The 17,331-nt window shown below is 35.8% G+C and overlaps 1 protein-coding gene across 2 annotated transcripts; it reads right to left on the reverse strand.

Annotated features, from left to right (window-relative positions):
- Positions 1-552: 552 nt before the first annotated feature.
- LOC110638650 (BTB/POZ domain-containing protein NPY1) lies at positions 553-6,600 on the reverse strand. Of its 2 annotated transcripts, none has more exons than XM_021789263.2 (4): positions 5,546-6,600; positions 3,980-4,049; positions 1,785-2,963; positions 553-1,344 (listed from the first exon to the last, which is right to left on the reverse strand). In XM_021789263.2, the coding sequence occupies exons 1-4, from the start codon at positions 5,605-5,607 to the stop codon at positions 805-807; spliced, it is 1,851 nt and encodes a 616-aa protein (XP_021644955.2). In that variant the 5' UTR covers positions 5,608-6,600; the 3' UTR covers positions 553-804. The 2 variants fall into 2 exon arrangements, with proteins under 2 accessions (XP_021644955.2, XP_021644956.2); XM_021789264.2 differs by lacking the exon at positions 5,546-6,600 and adding an exon at positions 4,639-5,008.
- Positions 6,601-17,331: the final 10,731 nt, after the last annotated feature.

Here is a 17,331-nt window from a genome sequence, read left to right on the forward strand (position 1 = left end):
AGTTTAGCTGCCCTTAAAGTCAACTGCAAATTTAGCAGCTGATTTGGATTTTTGGAATTCAACCATGGATGCTACAATAAATTGCTTACAGTAACGAAACATTGACATTCCAAGCAACTTCCATCAATGCATTAGACTCATCATTCTATATTTCAACCATAAAGAAAGAATCCAAGTCACATGCAAGAGTGTTAAATAAAAGTACTTGCTCACCTTCCTTCACATGGGAACCCTGGGCTATCAGACTTCCTTTGCACTCAAATGTAAACCCTGAAATGAAGCTAAGTCACACATTAATATTAAATGGTGTTACGATATGTCTAATTTATGCCACTTTCCTGATTCCATGCATGCTTCTGTTTGTTCTCTCCCAATATGATTCTTCTTCATATATTCACCATTTATTCTCTGCAACTCTCTGATGTTTTCTTTTTTTTTTTTTTTCCAGACTTTCCTTTTCCTGGGATTTCCATTAAATAGAATTACAAGAATCTAAACCTGGCCTCGAAATCACAAAGCGGCTCGTCATAAAAAATCAGGAGAAAACTTCACTAACTGAACAATATTTCAATATTTCTTGGATAATCTACGGGATTCATATAGACATACATAATATTGATACACTAAAAGCCAGCCCCCACCCAAAAACCAAGAAAAAGGGAAAAAAATTTATTACATTTTTCCGGATAGGACGAGAAAAACCCATCATGATCAACTAAAAGGAAATCCTGCCACTTTTTACACTCGAAACAGATTTTAGTTTTCATTTGCTTGTTTACTTCTGATGAAGTTTGAATTCTTCTTTTAGGAGATGGAGTGTCTCCTTTGTCTTGAAGATGAACCAGAGGACTTGGCGTCCCCCGGAACCATTGAAGTTGGGCTCTGTGAACTCCCTGATGTCTCTGAGCTTCTGTTCTCTCCTTGCCCTTTCCCCATGACCCATAACTTGTCAAATATTCTCCTTGATCTAGAAGGCAACAACTGTGTGCCACTTTTGCTGTTCTTGCTGTTTTTCTTCATCATTTTTCCATTTTTCTGGAATTCTTCGTCTTTTATCTTCAGTTGACTCATCTGTTTCTTGACACATTTGTTATCATCTGCTGCTGTCTTCTCCCATTCTTCATCTGTGTTTGTCGTTAAATTTGACGCATCACGGGCATTGCCGTTAGGAGCTTGAACACCAGCACTGAATCTAACCTGCTCAAAAAATAAAACTTGGACCACAACACGAAGTGGGAGCCGCTCATTCTGCGCAGCATGCATGGATGCATCCGTTGTCAGTTTTTTTACGTCCATTAGAGCACATACCTTCTTTCTTTCAGCCTTTGTCAAAATGGGGTGCTCCTAAACCAATATTAAACATTAATTCACAGTCGATTGCTTGAAGTCAAATAGCAAAAAGAAATCAGAAATACAGTATATCTCTCGCATTGGAAACATGATGAATCCCCCCTCCCAAAAAAAAAAAAATCCACTCTTGTGCATTATCTAGCTCTTTACCATGGGTGAAGCAGCATAAATATTTTCTGTACAGATCTTAGATCCCCAAGTTGGGAATGCCACTTGGCATCCTGAACAATGGGCATCAATGGGCATCACCAATCTAAAGACAGATTCACACTGTGAAATCACAAGCATGGAATAAAATTAAGAACCAGAGAAAATCCTGAAAGTGTGGAACTGTGGATGTATGCATGCACTCAGAACATGCTTTTCTAAGACTTCTACAGCTGAAAAGATGCAAGAGCACATATTGAATTGGCGCTAAAGGTACAAACAAATACCTTCAGATAGGTGTCAATGGCTTTGTACAGTCCATCATGAGTTGGTCTAGCAGACTCGGGAATAGATTGTGACAAGTCAACGAAACTGGCGAGGGTGAGATTTGGGTCACGTGCAATTTCTGAAAGATACCCATCAATTATTTTTCCAACACTCAACCTGTATCCATGCCTGTGCAGCAAAACAAAATCATTGGTCTCATCGTTCTTCTCAACACTCAAATCCTGACTATACTTTTCGTTTGTCATACAACGATTCACAAGGCATTGTACTAATTCCACATCATATGATGTGGTTTGGGGGGACCGTGCTGGGATCAGCAAGTCCTTAACAGAGGCCTCATGCAACTTTAAACTGATTCTCTCCACCAAATCTTCCCTACATGAATCATCCACTCCGACAAATATGGCAATTTTCAACAATTTCAGCAAGAAACCACATGGACAACCGACACCCTTGTCTGAAGGCAATAAATAAACCAGTGTTTCCACCATATATTTGTACTTCCAAGTACAACCATAAGAAACCAAATCATCAAAGCTATCTGGCAACCATCTGGCTGCATAAGTATTCAGTGCCTCCCCAATAATTTTACTGTCCATTCTTCCCTTTGATTTAACAGCAATCATGACTCGCTTGTAGACATCAATATCCAGTTCACAAATATCTTCCACCCACCAATCCCCTGGAACAGATTCAATTTTCTCTCGTACCTTCATACCATCTTCAACTATTTTATCACACACTGATAACTTCCTATTATATGTGTATGACCAAGTAATGTTTGCTGGATCCACAGATGTTTTAGATGCAATGGAATCTATGCACCTTCCCACAATCTTCAGATCTTCAGACCAAGGCACAAGAGATTTGGTGGTTTGAAGAACAATAATGGAATCCTTCCAGCTTCGGAAAATACTAGAGTTCAGAAATACCTCAATTTTGAAAATAAGGTTACCTCGATCAATATCCTCAGCCATCTCAAGGTACTCAGCTGCACAACGAGCAGCTACTACATTGTAAGCATTGAGAGTAACAGTCATTCCATAGCAGAACTTAGCACAAATTTCAAAGGCCTTTGGCCCACCAGGAAAATCAAGCATTGTAATTTCATCAGAATTCTCCTGAGTGGCTTTCAACACTAGTTTTTGCAAGCGGTTACTTTTTGACAAGAGAGGGAACTGCAAAGGCATATTACCACAACAGATCATGATGAGATTATGTAAAATAAATAAATAAATAAAAAGAAAGGCGTAATTTCAAGTCAGGAAATGTCTCCACTGATGACTGACCAAGCATTCAACACCTTACTAAATAATTAAATTTTCAAAAATCAGAGATAAAAACAAGAAAGATACAATTGAGACAAGATTAATCTAGCTTCTATTAACTTTAGAACCAAATAAGATATGGCAGGACCCATTTCTTAAGAATGTAGAGATATTACACCCATTTCTTATGAATATAGTGATACTACTATGATTTAGAACAAAAACATTCTGATCAGTTACCCATCCTAGGCTGGTGCTCTAAAACTTTTGAAAACCAATCATCAAGTGTAACTAAGATGCCCATGACTTCAGCAAGCACCCCCAACCATAAAAAAAAAAAAAAAGAAAAAAGCGAGTGCATCTTATCAAGCTTCAAAGATTAAACAAATTCCTGATTTTACGACTGTACAAATACATAGCACATTTTGAAATCAGTACAATAGAATCAGGATCACAAGAAAAGTCAGAATCCAAAATGAAAAAGTCTGCTGTCCATTCAGCCAACCACTCTGTACTAACTAACTGACAATGATCTAAAAACCAAAGAACAATTTCCTTTTGGATATATCAAAAGAAATAACCAAAAACTCCAAACATGTCTGGAGTTGTTTTTGTTTATGCAATTGCTATCTCGAGTATCATTTATGGTCTATTAAGAATCAGTAAACATTTCCAATGCATTGACCTGTATTAAAATTCAGTAGCATCATGATTTACTGGTTCGATAATCCAATATACCCAAGCTTATAATTAAACAGTAAAAAAACGACATACTTCAAAAGCACAAATATAATGTATTTTATCTAGATCTCTAGAGACTTGAAAATGTTCATGGGTCTTCACTGGAATACAGACATTTTACTGGTTTAATTTGAACATAAACCACTAAAACTAACCGTTAACCCCCAAGTGATCCAAGACTATACCTTGTGGAGGTAAAACTTAACTTCACCAACATTTATGGTGACATCAGTAGCCAGCTCGGATGACACATACCTGCATGAGCACATTGATCACAATAAGTCCATACAGAGGAAACAACATCCTGCCTGCGATGGGCAAGCAATAAATGCAGTAACAAACTGTAAGATATAGTAGCATATAGGAAGAAAATAATGAGACCGGTTCTTTAAACAGTTAAGTAAATGTTATATGTTTCACAAAATGTCTGGTAATGATAATTAACTTTAAGAACTTGATAGTTGATCTTCACCATTGGAAACAATTTTAATTCAAAGAGAACTCAGTATACATATGTTACGACCGCATAATACATGCAACAGCATTTTAAAAAATAAAAAATAAATAAAAACCCTGTTTAAAAGACTTAAATTCAGGTATAGAGAAAGTAAACGAGATTGGCAATAACCAGCCCTCCTACCCGCAAGTTAGGGTGATGACTTTTTGGTTCACAGATCTATTTCACAGGCAAGTTCATCAGCCAAAAAAAATACTAACTATATTTGCTACTAACAAATAGTGCTGAACTAGCAAAAACATCCACAAAAGAAAAACCCGCAGCTTATATACTAGAACAAATAAAATAGATCAACATCAATCTATCATGCATGCTTTCAGTGCTTACCAGGCAAACATCAACCCAGCGTTTCAATTTGGCATCTTATTATGCAGCCAGAGAGTATCGTGTAGTGCATGTAAGAGGGGATGCCATTCTTTTACCAAAATGTCCAAAAATACATTTTTAGTACAACGTGATAAATCCTGATGCTAAATAATTTACACTTCTGAACAACCCAGAAAAAAAAAAATCCCCCTCCTATTTCTCCCAAAAAAAAAAGGAAAAATAAAAGAGTACATTCCCTAATCAAACGTTGTTTCAAGATGAGGAACAATAAATGGCACAGCAAGAAACTGCTCGCTGTGATGATTAAAATCCTTCCATACAACTATGACTTTAGCACATTTGGACCACCAATTCACTCATGCAAAAAAGGACAACTCAATTGCAGGACAACTCAATTGCAGGACCACCCTTCAGATACCCTCTCCACCCCCACGCCCTTCCTCCTCCTCCTCCTTCTCCTCCTTAACTAGTATTAGTAGTAATAATAGCAGCAGTAAGGAATAATAAGAGAGGGCAACCACAGAGATTAATGACTCCAGGCAAAAGAAAATGTGATGAATTTTCTTTATTTTTGTAAATAGCACAAAATTTAGAAAATAGCAGGGTTTAATCTTTTACATTTCAAAAGATTAGAGTGTTAAAATTAGACATGCTTTATTTAGCAAAATTCAATGAGATAATAAAAGAGAACCTCATGAGTTCAACACCTAAAAGACGCATCACATTCGACAAAAAACACACAAAAGAGACGAAGACCAACGATTAAAAAGCATAACTAAAGCAAAAACAGAACAAAACAAAATTAAAGGTGAAGAAAGACTACTAAATAAAAAAATTAAAAAAAAAAAAGAAAAAACTTGAGCTTGTCAGTTTTGGCATAGAAGTAAAAAATGCATAATCCTCTCACCTGACGGATTTGCCTTCAGCTCGAAACACATCAGGCTTCGATCCTAACTTCATAAACTTCATTTTTTCCTATCCCCAAATTACCCCTACTAATAGCTAAAAACCACGAGAGAACCTTCACATAAGTACACAGACAAAGCCACCGTATTGTCTGAAACTGCCCATACGCACCACAGCACCAATTCCCTCTGTTTCTAAGATGACAAATTTGGAGACTTTTCTCCAAAACCAGGCACAATCTGGAAACTCAGACCAGAAATGGCGGGTTCTAAGGGGAGATTTCTATCTGTCGCTCTGTAATGAAACATACTAGCAGCAGACCATAACATTACATTGGACAACGACAACCTTTGCCTTTACACAAACACCTCGAATCTCGCGCTGTTCCCAACGATTTCAACCCTTGAATAATACGTTAGCCAGAGAGAACAATGATGAAGCCCTCACCCGAAACCAGAGACAGAGAGAGAGTAGCAATAGTCGAAAGAGTAAAAATTCAAGTAGATTTCTGAAAAAAAAAAAAAAAGAAACTCAAGTAGATGCAAGAAAAAATTAGAGAGAAGTAATAATTACACTTGGGAAAAAATAAAATCAGCCTTGTTTGGAGGGAAAGAGCAATTGTGTCAGAGTATGGAAATATGATACGGCTTCAGAGAGAAATGGCCAAATGGGATGAAAGGAGGAAAGAAAGAGAAGGGTAGTGGAGAAGGGTGAGATTGGCGTTACAGAAAGACGTTCTCTCACTCTAAAAAGCTCTCATATCATATCAATAAATTCTCGCCGCCTCTGCTTTAAATCACCCTGATCTGCTCGAGATCTTCTCTCTCTCTCTCTCGCTCGTCGCAAATCTCAATGCCACACTCTCTCTCCTTCCGTCTTTCTTTCTCTGTATCTGTACGCAATGAATGGTTATCTGGTTCACCTCTGACACAGTTGTCTGCGCTCAGGCCTTAGGCCTGAATTTTCCAGGAAAATAAAGGAAAATAACATTCAAGAGAGAAACCGCGAGAGAAAGAGAGAGGGAAAGTAAATGTGCTCATGGAGTTATAATCGGAGAGTAGAGGTGATAGTGTATGCGAGTGTGTACTGTGGGCTTTTTTGCCATTAAAGCACGCCACCCTTTTCTTTTCAATTTTGCCCTCAGTGATTCTCCTGTATTACTTTTATGCCACGTTAATAATCTACTCTTAGTTGAAATTATTATTAAGACAAAATATTTTTTAAAATATATTAATTAAGAAATATTAAAATTTTTAAAACTAAATTAAATTAATTTTAATAATAAAAATATTAAAATAATAAAAAAAAAATTTTAATTATTTTTTTGAAGGCATATTTAAATATCAAACCAACGCCATAAATCTTTTCACTAAATATTTTATTAATTATATATTAAATTTAAATTTTTTTTAATTATTTATAAATTTTAATAACCATAGTGATAAAAGATTCAAGTTCAAATAGAATATTGTGTTTATATATATATATATATATATATATATATATATATATATATATATATTATGCATGTAACACTTTAAAATTTTAAATTTTATTATTTTATGAATATTATTGATATTTTAATTTTATTTAAATTTTAAAAAATTATTTGAGATTTTTTCGGATTTTAAAAATTGGGTTCGATTTTCTGAAAATATAAACTTTAATGATTTTTAAAAATTTATTTAAAGACCACGTGGTAAAACTATAAATATATTTGGAGTCTACAAATTTTTCTGAGTTTTCTAGAATTTTTTCGAAATTTTTTGACCTCGTTTTCGGTCCCAAGACAGAGTAAAAATTCAAAATTTTGTATCCTAAATCGAACCGATCGAATCGAACCGGACCGATCGGACCGGTCTTCTTCTTTTTCTTCCTCCTCCCCGCGCGCGTCCCGACCCCTGCCACCCCACCGCGGCGCCACCCCACCGTCTCACCACAGTCACTGGCACTGAACGCGAGTGCGCGAAGTGTAGCGATGTGACGATTCGTCTTCCCGGCCAAAATCCGGCCGATCCGGCCACCAATCGGACCGGGTCTTGTGTCTAAACTCATCTGCTCGTCGAGAGCTTTCCATAGACACCAAGAACACCGAAATCCATCTAGCGGTTTGTCCAATTTTTGCCCGAGAAGTTTTAACATACTTTGACTTTCGGGCTAAATTTCTCGCAAACCGTGAACTCCACAGGAAAACCGAGAGTACCAGAGAGCTCCACTCGTCGAGAGCTTCGCGGGGATATAAATTTCAAAAGTTTCTGACACCGTTTTTCGGTGGTTCCCAAGGAATTTCACAGTATTTTTCCGAGCATTAAATGAGCTTATAAAATTCTAAAAAATTTATGTACTAACCCCCATGTTGTGGGCTTCTTGTAGGTATCCTCAATTCGCGGAAATTCGACAGTTGTCCGTCTGAATTTCCCTACTGCATGCACTGCATGAAAAGTCTCCAAATTGGACCGAGGTTTTGGCTAACCCCCCATTGTCAGATGTCCCGAGAGCGTCCCTAGAGTCGAAATCGGAAAAGGTAAACCCGAACCTTGTTTTTTCGTAATTTTCTAGTGCTTAAATAGGATTAAAAATCCATAAAATATTCGTGGTAGCCCAGAAAATTATGATTCTTTTTGCAATAGCCTAATAATATTTCTAAGGAACGCGGGGCAAAATTTTAGAATTTTTAGAGCTTGTTTGGGTAGTTTTTGCAAAAATGATCAATTATAAGGACTAAATTGAAATTTTACATATTGTGATGGATGATTAATTTGATAGGCCCAGGAGGGGCTGTGTGATGAGATTGAGTTGTGGATATATGGGTTGTGAATATAGAAGTGTGTTTTGAGCCCTTTTGCAGGTTGGGTAGGTCCTAGGTATAGGGGAGACTCTGCCAGATTTTCGGCACGACTTAGGACGTATTTGGTCTTTTCTTAATTTGTATTGAGTCCATTGTATTAAATAATTATAATGTAATTGTCAGGTGAGCCGGGACAACCTTCTTCCTCCTCCCAACCGCCACAGTGACCGTTGTCAAATCTGTGAGTAAAATATTAATTTTAATTGTAATTTCGATATTATTATATGTTCAAGCATGCCCATGCATCACTTATATATATATATATATATATATATATATATATATATATATATATATATATATATATATATATATATATATATATATATATATATATATATATCTATATAGTTAAAATTTAGGCACAATTTATGTTGCATTCATAACTGTTAAAGTGACATGGATGTTGTTGTTGTGGTAATTTAGAGCAGTGTGTGTGCGTTAGCGTGCGTGTGATGTGGTGTGGACTATGGATAGGACGGGTAGACACGGCTTGAGATCTTCGCTGGGACCCGGTCCTTCGAGATAGTCACGGCTTGAGTTCTTCGCTGGGACCCCGATTTGGTTTATTAAGCGAAAGTCCGGCTTGAGTTCTTCGCTGGCACCAGGTTGGATTTAAGAGAGCTGTATAGGGGATCAGCTCCCATATATTATGATTGATATTATTGGGTGTGTGAGTGCTCCAAATTACCTTTTTGCTGTTATGATGTGAATTTGTTGCTGATGTTGCATTTCACTTTACAGGTTGCATTAGTTTTAGATAGTTATAGAAATTATGATTAAAATTGATATTTTACTCTCTAAGTCGAACGCTCACTCCTGTTCAATATTTTTTCAGGTTACAGGAGGATTTTTATTGTGGTTAACCTGCTTTTCTCCTTCGCAGGTTGTTTATCAATATTTGTGTAATTTTATTTACTCCTAGAATTTTCACATGTGTTATAAGTATTTATTTGATTTTAGTCTGTAATATTATTATCATGTTGGACTTGTAAACGTATAATGATATGCATGTTTGATGGACTGGATGAGGGAGCTGAGCTCTCATTTATTTTTATGTCGATATGAGCATGTGGAGGGTGAGCTGAGCTCCCCAATTGAGTATTTATTGTGTTTATAGGTCGGGTGAGTCAAAACTCCCCATTGAAAGGTTCACTTTATGGTCGGTGTTGACCCCGTGTAGCTCAAAATGAGCATTGATTTTGATGATAACAAAACTCAAAGAGAATCTATCTAACCTAACCTTAAAGTGATGTGTAGATTCTTTGTCTTATGCATAAAGAACCTTTGAAGTTGTATCTAAGGAGAAAGGATAATCAAAGGTATTTCAAGACAAATCCAAAATGAGAAAAAGGCTATGGAAATCAAGACTCAAAGCAAAGGTATGAAAAGCATAGTGTTAGAGTCTTAGGTCTTGTGTGAAAAAGAATGGATGAGAATTTAGTCATATGGAGCTCAAAAATGAAAATTTATTTTCTGATTACTTTTTCTCATCATGACCTTGAACACAACTATTGAAATATTTTTTAAAGGTCAAAATCATTTTGCATTGCAAGTTAAGACATGCAGCTGTTGACTTAGTTTGCTAACTGGTTTGCTAAATTTTTTAGTTTGCTAATGAGTTTGCTAAAAACGTTAGTTTACTAACCAGTTCTTGTCGCTCCTAAAATTTTATTAGTTTGCTAATTTATCAGAGCTGCTCAACTTCGCACAAAAGGACAAAATAACGGCTATTTTGTCTTGGGCAGTGTGTATAACGTTCCAAAAGGGTTTCAAACGGTCTAAAATGATTTGGGACTATAAATACACATTCTTCACTTCATTTACACTTAATGAAAGCTTACATTTGAACTCCAACATTGATTTTTCATTTATTGCTTTCATTCAAGAGTTTTAAAGATTTTGAGCTACCATTGGCAAATCAACTCATCTCTTCTTTATAGTTTGATTTGTATTGTGTAAGAGTGAGTGTTGAAACATTGAATTACATTCAAGAGAGATTGTACAAGCACCTATTGAAGCTTGGGAGAGTTAGTGCTTGTGATTGCACTTGAGAAGGTTTCAAGCTACCTTGGTGTAAAAGCTTGGTGTTGAGAAATTGTAAAGGGCTTTTGGTCTCTTGCCTTCAAAAGAGCAAATAGTGGAAAGAAGACTCAAAGAGGGTTCTTTGAGAGAGTGGATGTAGGCTAGTTAAGCCGAACCACTATAAAAATCCTTGTGTTTGATTTCTCTAACCCTTACTTCCTTACTTTTGTGCAATTTTAAATTTTCCTCATATACATGATATTGAATGTTGGTTAAATAGATTGAGTTGATAAATTTGTTGACATTTTGAGTGACTTGAGAAATTGGTTGTATATTGTATGATAAATGCTTTGTTAGATATTGCCATATTAATTGATTGAGGCTTGAATTGAAACTTAGGAACACATTGTTGAAGCACATATTACTTTTATTTTACATAGAGAAACACCTAGTTGAACAAAGTCACAATTTTTCATTAGGCTACAAGCAAGGGCCGAAAAATTGTTAAAGTCCAATTCACCCCCCTCTTGGACTATTTTGGGACAACAAATTGGTATCAGAGCTTGACTCTCTTGCTTAGGGTCTTACAACCTTAGAGTGATCCACAATGGCTAGTTCATCTAGTAATTCTGCCGGTATACCCGCACCATTAGTTGAAGGCTACTCAATCACTAGACCACCACTCTTTAATGGCACTAATTATTCATTTTGGAAAGTAAGAATGAGAAACTTCATACAATCTGTAGATATTGATGCATGGAGAATTATTAAAAATGGTCTACATGTTCCTCAAAAGAATGGTCCAGGAACTACAAAGGTTCCAAAACATTAAGATGAATATGATGACAATGATTGGAAGAAAATTTCTATAAATGCTAAAGCTATTAATATTTTGCATTGCTCACTTGACCTTAATGAATACAATCGTGTTTCAGGATGTCAATCTGCTAAGAAAATTTGGGATAAGCTTGAAGTGACTTATGAAGTAACTGATGTTGTTAAAGAGTCCAAAGCAAACCTTCTTATTCGAGATTATGAGCTGTTTGAAATGAGGCCAGGAGAATCAATTGCGGATATGAGTACAAGGTTTACTGATCTTGTGAATCTTCTCAAAGCACTTGGTAAAAGATTTGAGGAAGCTGAACTTGTGAAGAAAATTCTTAGATCACTTCCAAAATCTTGGGAAGCAAAGACTACAGTTATCCAAGATACCAAGGATTTTAAAACTTTCACCTATGATGAACTCATTGGCTCTCTTATTGCACATGAGATGGTATACAAAAAAAATGAAGTTGAAAATGAGTAAAAGAAAAAGAAAAGCATTGCTCTCAAGTCAAACAAGGATGAAGATAAGAAGAAAAGTGTTGCATTCAAAGTTGACTCAAGTGACAACTCAAGTGTTTCAAGTGATGATGAAGATGAAATGGCTGTGCTTGCAAGAAAATTTAAAAGAGCTTTCAAGAAGGGAGGAAGCAAATACAAGAAATTCTTGAAAAAGTATACTCCCGAGGATAAACATTTCAAAGATTCAAAAGAAGAAATTGTATGTTATGAGTGTCACAAACCTGGACATATCAAGCCCAAATGTCCACTACTCAAAAAGAATAAAGGAAAAGAAGATAGGAGCAAGAAAGCTATGAAAGTAGTATGGAGCAACAGTGAAGAATCTTCAAATGATGAATCAAGTGACAAAGAGGCTGCTCTCCTTTGTATGATGGCACTTGAAGAGAAAGTCGAAAGTTCACAAAAGGAAGAAGAAAGTGACAATGAGGTTTGTTGCAAAGGGATGAAGGAAAGTGATAAATGGTACATAGATAGTGGTTGTTCAAAGCACATGACTGGTGAAAAGGGCAAGTTTTCAAAAATCACAATGAAAGATGGAGGATACGTAAAATTTGGAGATAAAGGGAAAGGAAAAATAATTGGAAATGGCACAATAGGAACCAAACCTTGTATTGAAGATGTTTCACTTGTTGAAGGTTTGAAATACAACTTGCTAAGTGTAAGCCAACTCTGTGATAAAGGTTTTGAGGTAAAGTTTACTTCTTCTCTATGTACAATTAATAACTTAGATAATGATACATTGTTCATTGCAAATAGATCCAATAATGTTTACTTGCTTGACATGAATAATTTTGAAACTAATCATGGTACATGTCTAGTATCTCTTGATAACTCTAGTTACTTGTGGCATAGAAGACTAGGTCATGCAAGCATGCATACACTCTCAAAATTGTCTAAGAAAGAACTTGTTAATGGTCTTCCTAAGATTAAGTATGAAAATGAATTTCAATGTAGAGCTTGTGCACTAGGAAAGCATACTAGAGCATCTTTTAAATCCAAAAATATTGTGTCTACCACTAGGCCATTAGAATTGCTTCATCTTGATTTATTTGGACCCGTAACTCCTACTAGTCTTGGTGGAAAGTCATATGCTTTAGTTATTGTTGATGACTATTCAAGATATACATGGACATTTTTCCTTGCTCATAAAGATGAAACTTTTGAAAAATTCACCTCTTTTAGTAAAATGGTTCAAAATGAAAAAGGCTTTTGCATCTCATCTATAAGAAGTGACCATGGAACTGAATTTGAAAATCATTTGTTTGAGAAATATTGTGATAAACATGGAATTAATCATAATTTTTCAGCTCCTAGAACACCACAACAAAATGGGGTAGTGGAAAGGAAAAATAGGACTTTGCAAGAAATGACTAGAACAATGTTGAGTGAAAATAATTTGCCAAAATACTTTTGGGCTGAAGCTGTTAATACATCTTGCTATGTGTTGAATAGTGTTTTGATCAGACCAATTTTGAAAAAGACCCCTTATGAGCTATGGAAAGGAAGGAAACCAAATATCTCATATTTCAAAGCATTTGGTTGTAAGTGCTATATTTTAAATAACAAGAAGGATAACTTAAAGAAATTTGATGCTAAATCCGATGAAGGAATCTTTCTTGGGTATTCAACAAAGAGTAAAGCCTATAGAGTGTTCAATAGAAGAACTTTGGTTATTGAGGAAACTATTCATGTTTTGTTTGATGAGACTAACCCTTCTATTAGAAGGAAAAATGCTTGTGATGATAATAATGAGCAGATTTTTGGAAAAGAAAATTCAATATCAAGTCAAGAAATGGAACAAGTTGATGACAAAGATGAGGAAACTCAAGGAGAAACTACAATAGGTGTCCATGATGCCAATGGAGATCAAATTAATGAAGAAATGCCAAATTTGGAAGAATTACAAGTAAATGAGCCTCAACATGAAGATTTGCCTAAAGAATGGAGATTCCATAGAAATCATCCCCAAGAAGACATTATTGATGATCCATCTCAGAGGATGATGACTAGAGCTCAATTGAGAAGATATTTTGGTAATGTTGCTTTTGTTTCACAAATTGAACCTAAATGTTTTGAAGATGCTCAAAATGATGAAAGTTGGATTCTTGCTATGCAAGAAGAACTAAATCAATTTAAGAGAAATAAAGTTTGAAATTTAGTGCCTAAACCAAAAGATCATTCAATTATTGGTACTAAATGGGTTTTTAGAAACAAAATGGATGAAAAAGGCAATGTTGTTAGGAACAAAGCTAGACTAGTGGCTCAAGGCTACAACCAAGAGGAAGGGATTGATTTTGATGAAACCTTTGCTCCGGTTGCTAGAATTGAAGCTATTAGAATGTTGTGTGCCTTTGCATGTTACAAGGATTTTATGCTTTATCAAATGGATGTCAAGAGTGCATTTTTAAATGGTTATATTGATGAGGAAGTGTATGTTGCACAACCTCCAGGCTTTGAAAATCATGAGCATCCAAATCATGTTTATAAACTTACTAAAGCTTTATATGGTTTAAAGCAAGCTCCTAGAGCATGGTATGAAAGGTTTAGTAAATTCCTTTTACAAAATGATTTTCAAAGAGGCAAAGTGGATACAACACTTTTTGTTAAGAAGCATCATAATGATATGCTCATTGTGCAAATTTATGTTGATGATATAATTTTTGGTGCTACTAACGAATCTCTTTGCAAGAAATTTTCTAAGATTATGCAGAATGAATTTGAAATGAGCATGATGGGTGAGCTCACATTCTTCCTTGGACTTCAAATTAAGCAAATGAATGATGGCATCTTCATAAATCAATCAAAGTACATCAAGGATATGCTAAAGAAATTTAAAATGGAAGATTTGAAGAGCATGGGCACTCCTATGAGTTCAACAATTAAAATGGACAGTGATGAAAAAGGTAAAGAAGTAGATACCAAGCTTTATAGAGGTATGATCGGCTCTCTTTTGTATCTTACTGCATCTAGGCCAGACATACACTTTAGTGTTTGCTTGTGTGCAAGATTTCAATCATGTCCAAAAGAATCTCATCTAAGTGCAGTTAAAAGGATTTTTAGGTATCTCATTGGCTCACAATCAATTGGTTTATGGTATCCAAAGTGTGAATCATTTAATCTTGTTGGCTATAGTGACTCTGATTTTGCTGGAAGTAGACTGGATAGAAAAAGTACTTCAGGTACTTGTCAATTTCTTGGTCTTGCACTAGTTTCTTGGCACAGTAAGAAACAAACTTCAGTAGCTTTATCTACAGCTGAAGCAGAATATATAGCTGCTGGTAGTTGTGTTGCTCAAATCTTATGGATGAAACAACAATTGGAAGATTTTGGTCTAAAATATAATCTTGTCCCAATTAGGTGTGACAACACTAGTGCCATAAACTTGGTCAAAAATCCAGTCCAACATTCAAGAACTAAACATATTGAGATTAGACATCATTTTATTAGAGATCATGTTCAAAATGGAAATATCAAAATAGAGTTTGTTGCCTCTGAAAATCAACTTGCTGACATTTTTACAAAGCCTCTTAATGAAGAAACCTTTTGTAGAATTAGAAGGGAAATTGGTATGTGTGAATCACTTGCTTGAAATCTAAGTCATAATAACTTCATGTATCTACATTTTATTGAATGTGTAATTGATCTACTGTGATATTAGTTTGCTGAAAAATCCTTAAAGCATATTAGCTAACCTGTTTGTGTACTCGTGAAATTAGTTTACTAAGTTGTATACTAATATTGCGTGGCTAAAATTAGTTTGCTATATCATGTACTGTTCAAATTTCAAACCAAAAGGTGATTGTTCTTGAAGTTTTCTACGTGTTCACCAATGCATTTATCTTTCCACATTTGATATCATACTCTCTGTAATGTGTCAGACATGTAGAAATGTGTTTTTGTGTTTATAGGTATAGGTAGACTTGCTTGAAATGCAAAATAAAAAAAAAAAAAAAGGGGGAAAGAAAAAGGAAAAACAGGTTCAGTTGAAAGTACAGTGAAAATGAAAAGCGCAGGACTCAAGAGGACTTAAACCCTCTGTCACACGAAACCTCCCACGCTTTCTCTCTCTCTCTCTCTGTTTCGATTTCCGACACCCCCAAAACCATACCCAATACCTCTTTCAGGCAAAGCATACCCTAACTCACCAAAAATCTCAATTTTCTTTTTCTCTTTCTCTCTTCACCCACCGAACTACCATTACCCGATTTTATTTTGTCTCAATGGCTCGCACCAAACGAAAATCCCCTGTTGTTGCCGCTGCTTCATCTTCCTCGTCAGCCTCCGACGATGTTCCTGTCGCGGCATTGCGGAAGAAAATGAAAGGAAAGCAAAACGTGCCAAAATCAAAATCAGTTAGTGAGTCTTCTCACTCGTCCAAGGGTGTCGAATCCCCTAAATCGACGCCAAAAAAGAAAAAGACGGTACAGAAGCAAGGGACAGATGCTAAAAAGAAAATGGGTATCGAAAAACTTTCGGGTTCAGTGGATAAAGCACTGTTGGATTGCAAATTCATCAAATGGGAGAACTTTAATCAGGTACACTTTCACTTTAAAGAGCTTTTTGAGTTTCAAGGCTGGTTGGGTGTCTGTGAATGTGCAAATGAGTACTACCCTAGGCTTGTACAAGAATTTTATAGAACCATGAGAACTGTTGATGATGAGGATCGATTTGAAGTGATTTTGAATACAACTACTTATAGTGTTTCTGTTGAACTGATAGCCACTGCTTTGAAATTGTCCAATGATGGAAATAAAATTTCCTCACATAAGGATGTTACTAGGGTGGCAGGGTTCAATCTGATTGAGTTTGAAAATGAGGTGTTCCCTGTTAACACTGCCAAAAATGAGAAATCCACCGGTACCAAAGCCCTCCAACATATCAAAATTATTCACAGTATGGTGAACTATGTGTTCTGTCCGAAATCTGGCAGTTATGGCTATTTGAGTCACTTGGACATGTGTATTATGTGGCACATTGTGAATAAAGTTAGGTTGAATTTAGCCTACTTAATTTTCAAAAACATGTGCAAAGCCTATGGGATTGGAAAACTGCCTTATGCACATTTGTTAACTGCTGTGTTTAAAGAGCTAAAGGTGAATGTCACTAAGGAAAGCTCTAGGGTTGACTTGATAGTGCTTAGAGAAATACATTCAGAAACTGATGGGAGAAAAACAAGATTTGAAAAGGGTGGTTCCTCCTCTGCTAAAGTTGATTCTGGTTCTGCTAGTGAAATTTTGAATGAAATACAAGGGATAAAAGCTACTGTTAATGAACATTTTAGTTCAACAAATCAGTCCCTTGACATTCTCAGAAAATTTGTGGATGTGGTTGACTATAAAGTGAGTCACCTGCTCACTCAAAATGAGGAGTTAAAGAAGCTGATTATGGCTCTTCAGCAGGCCAAGGAAATTGGAGTTCCAACTAAAGTTGAGGCTGCTACTCAGGTTTCTGCTGATAAGGAAGAAAGCAACAAAGTTGAAGAGTCTCCTGCTGATATGGCATGTGAAAGTGGTCAAGCTGCTGAAGCTGAACTTGAACCGGTAGTGGATACCCATGATGAGCATGTTGGA

This window comes from Hevea brasiliensis, chromosome 4 (assembly GCF_030052815.1).
Source record: "Hevea brasiliensis isolate MT/VB/25A 57/8 chromosome 4, ASM3005281v1, whole genome shotgun sequence".
NCBI lineage: Eukaryota > Viridiplantae > Streptophyta > Magnoliopsida > Malpighiales > Euphorbiaceae > Hevea > Hevea brasiliensis.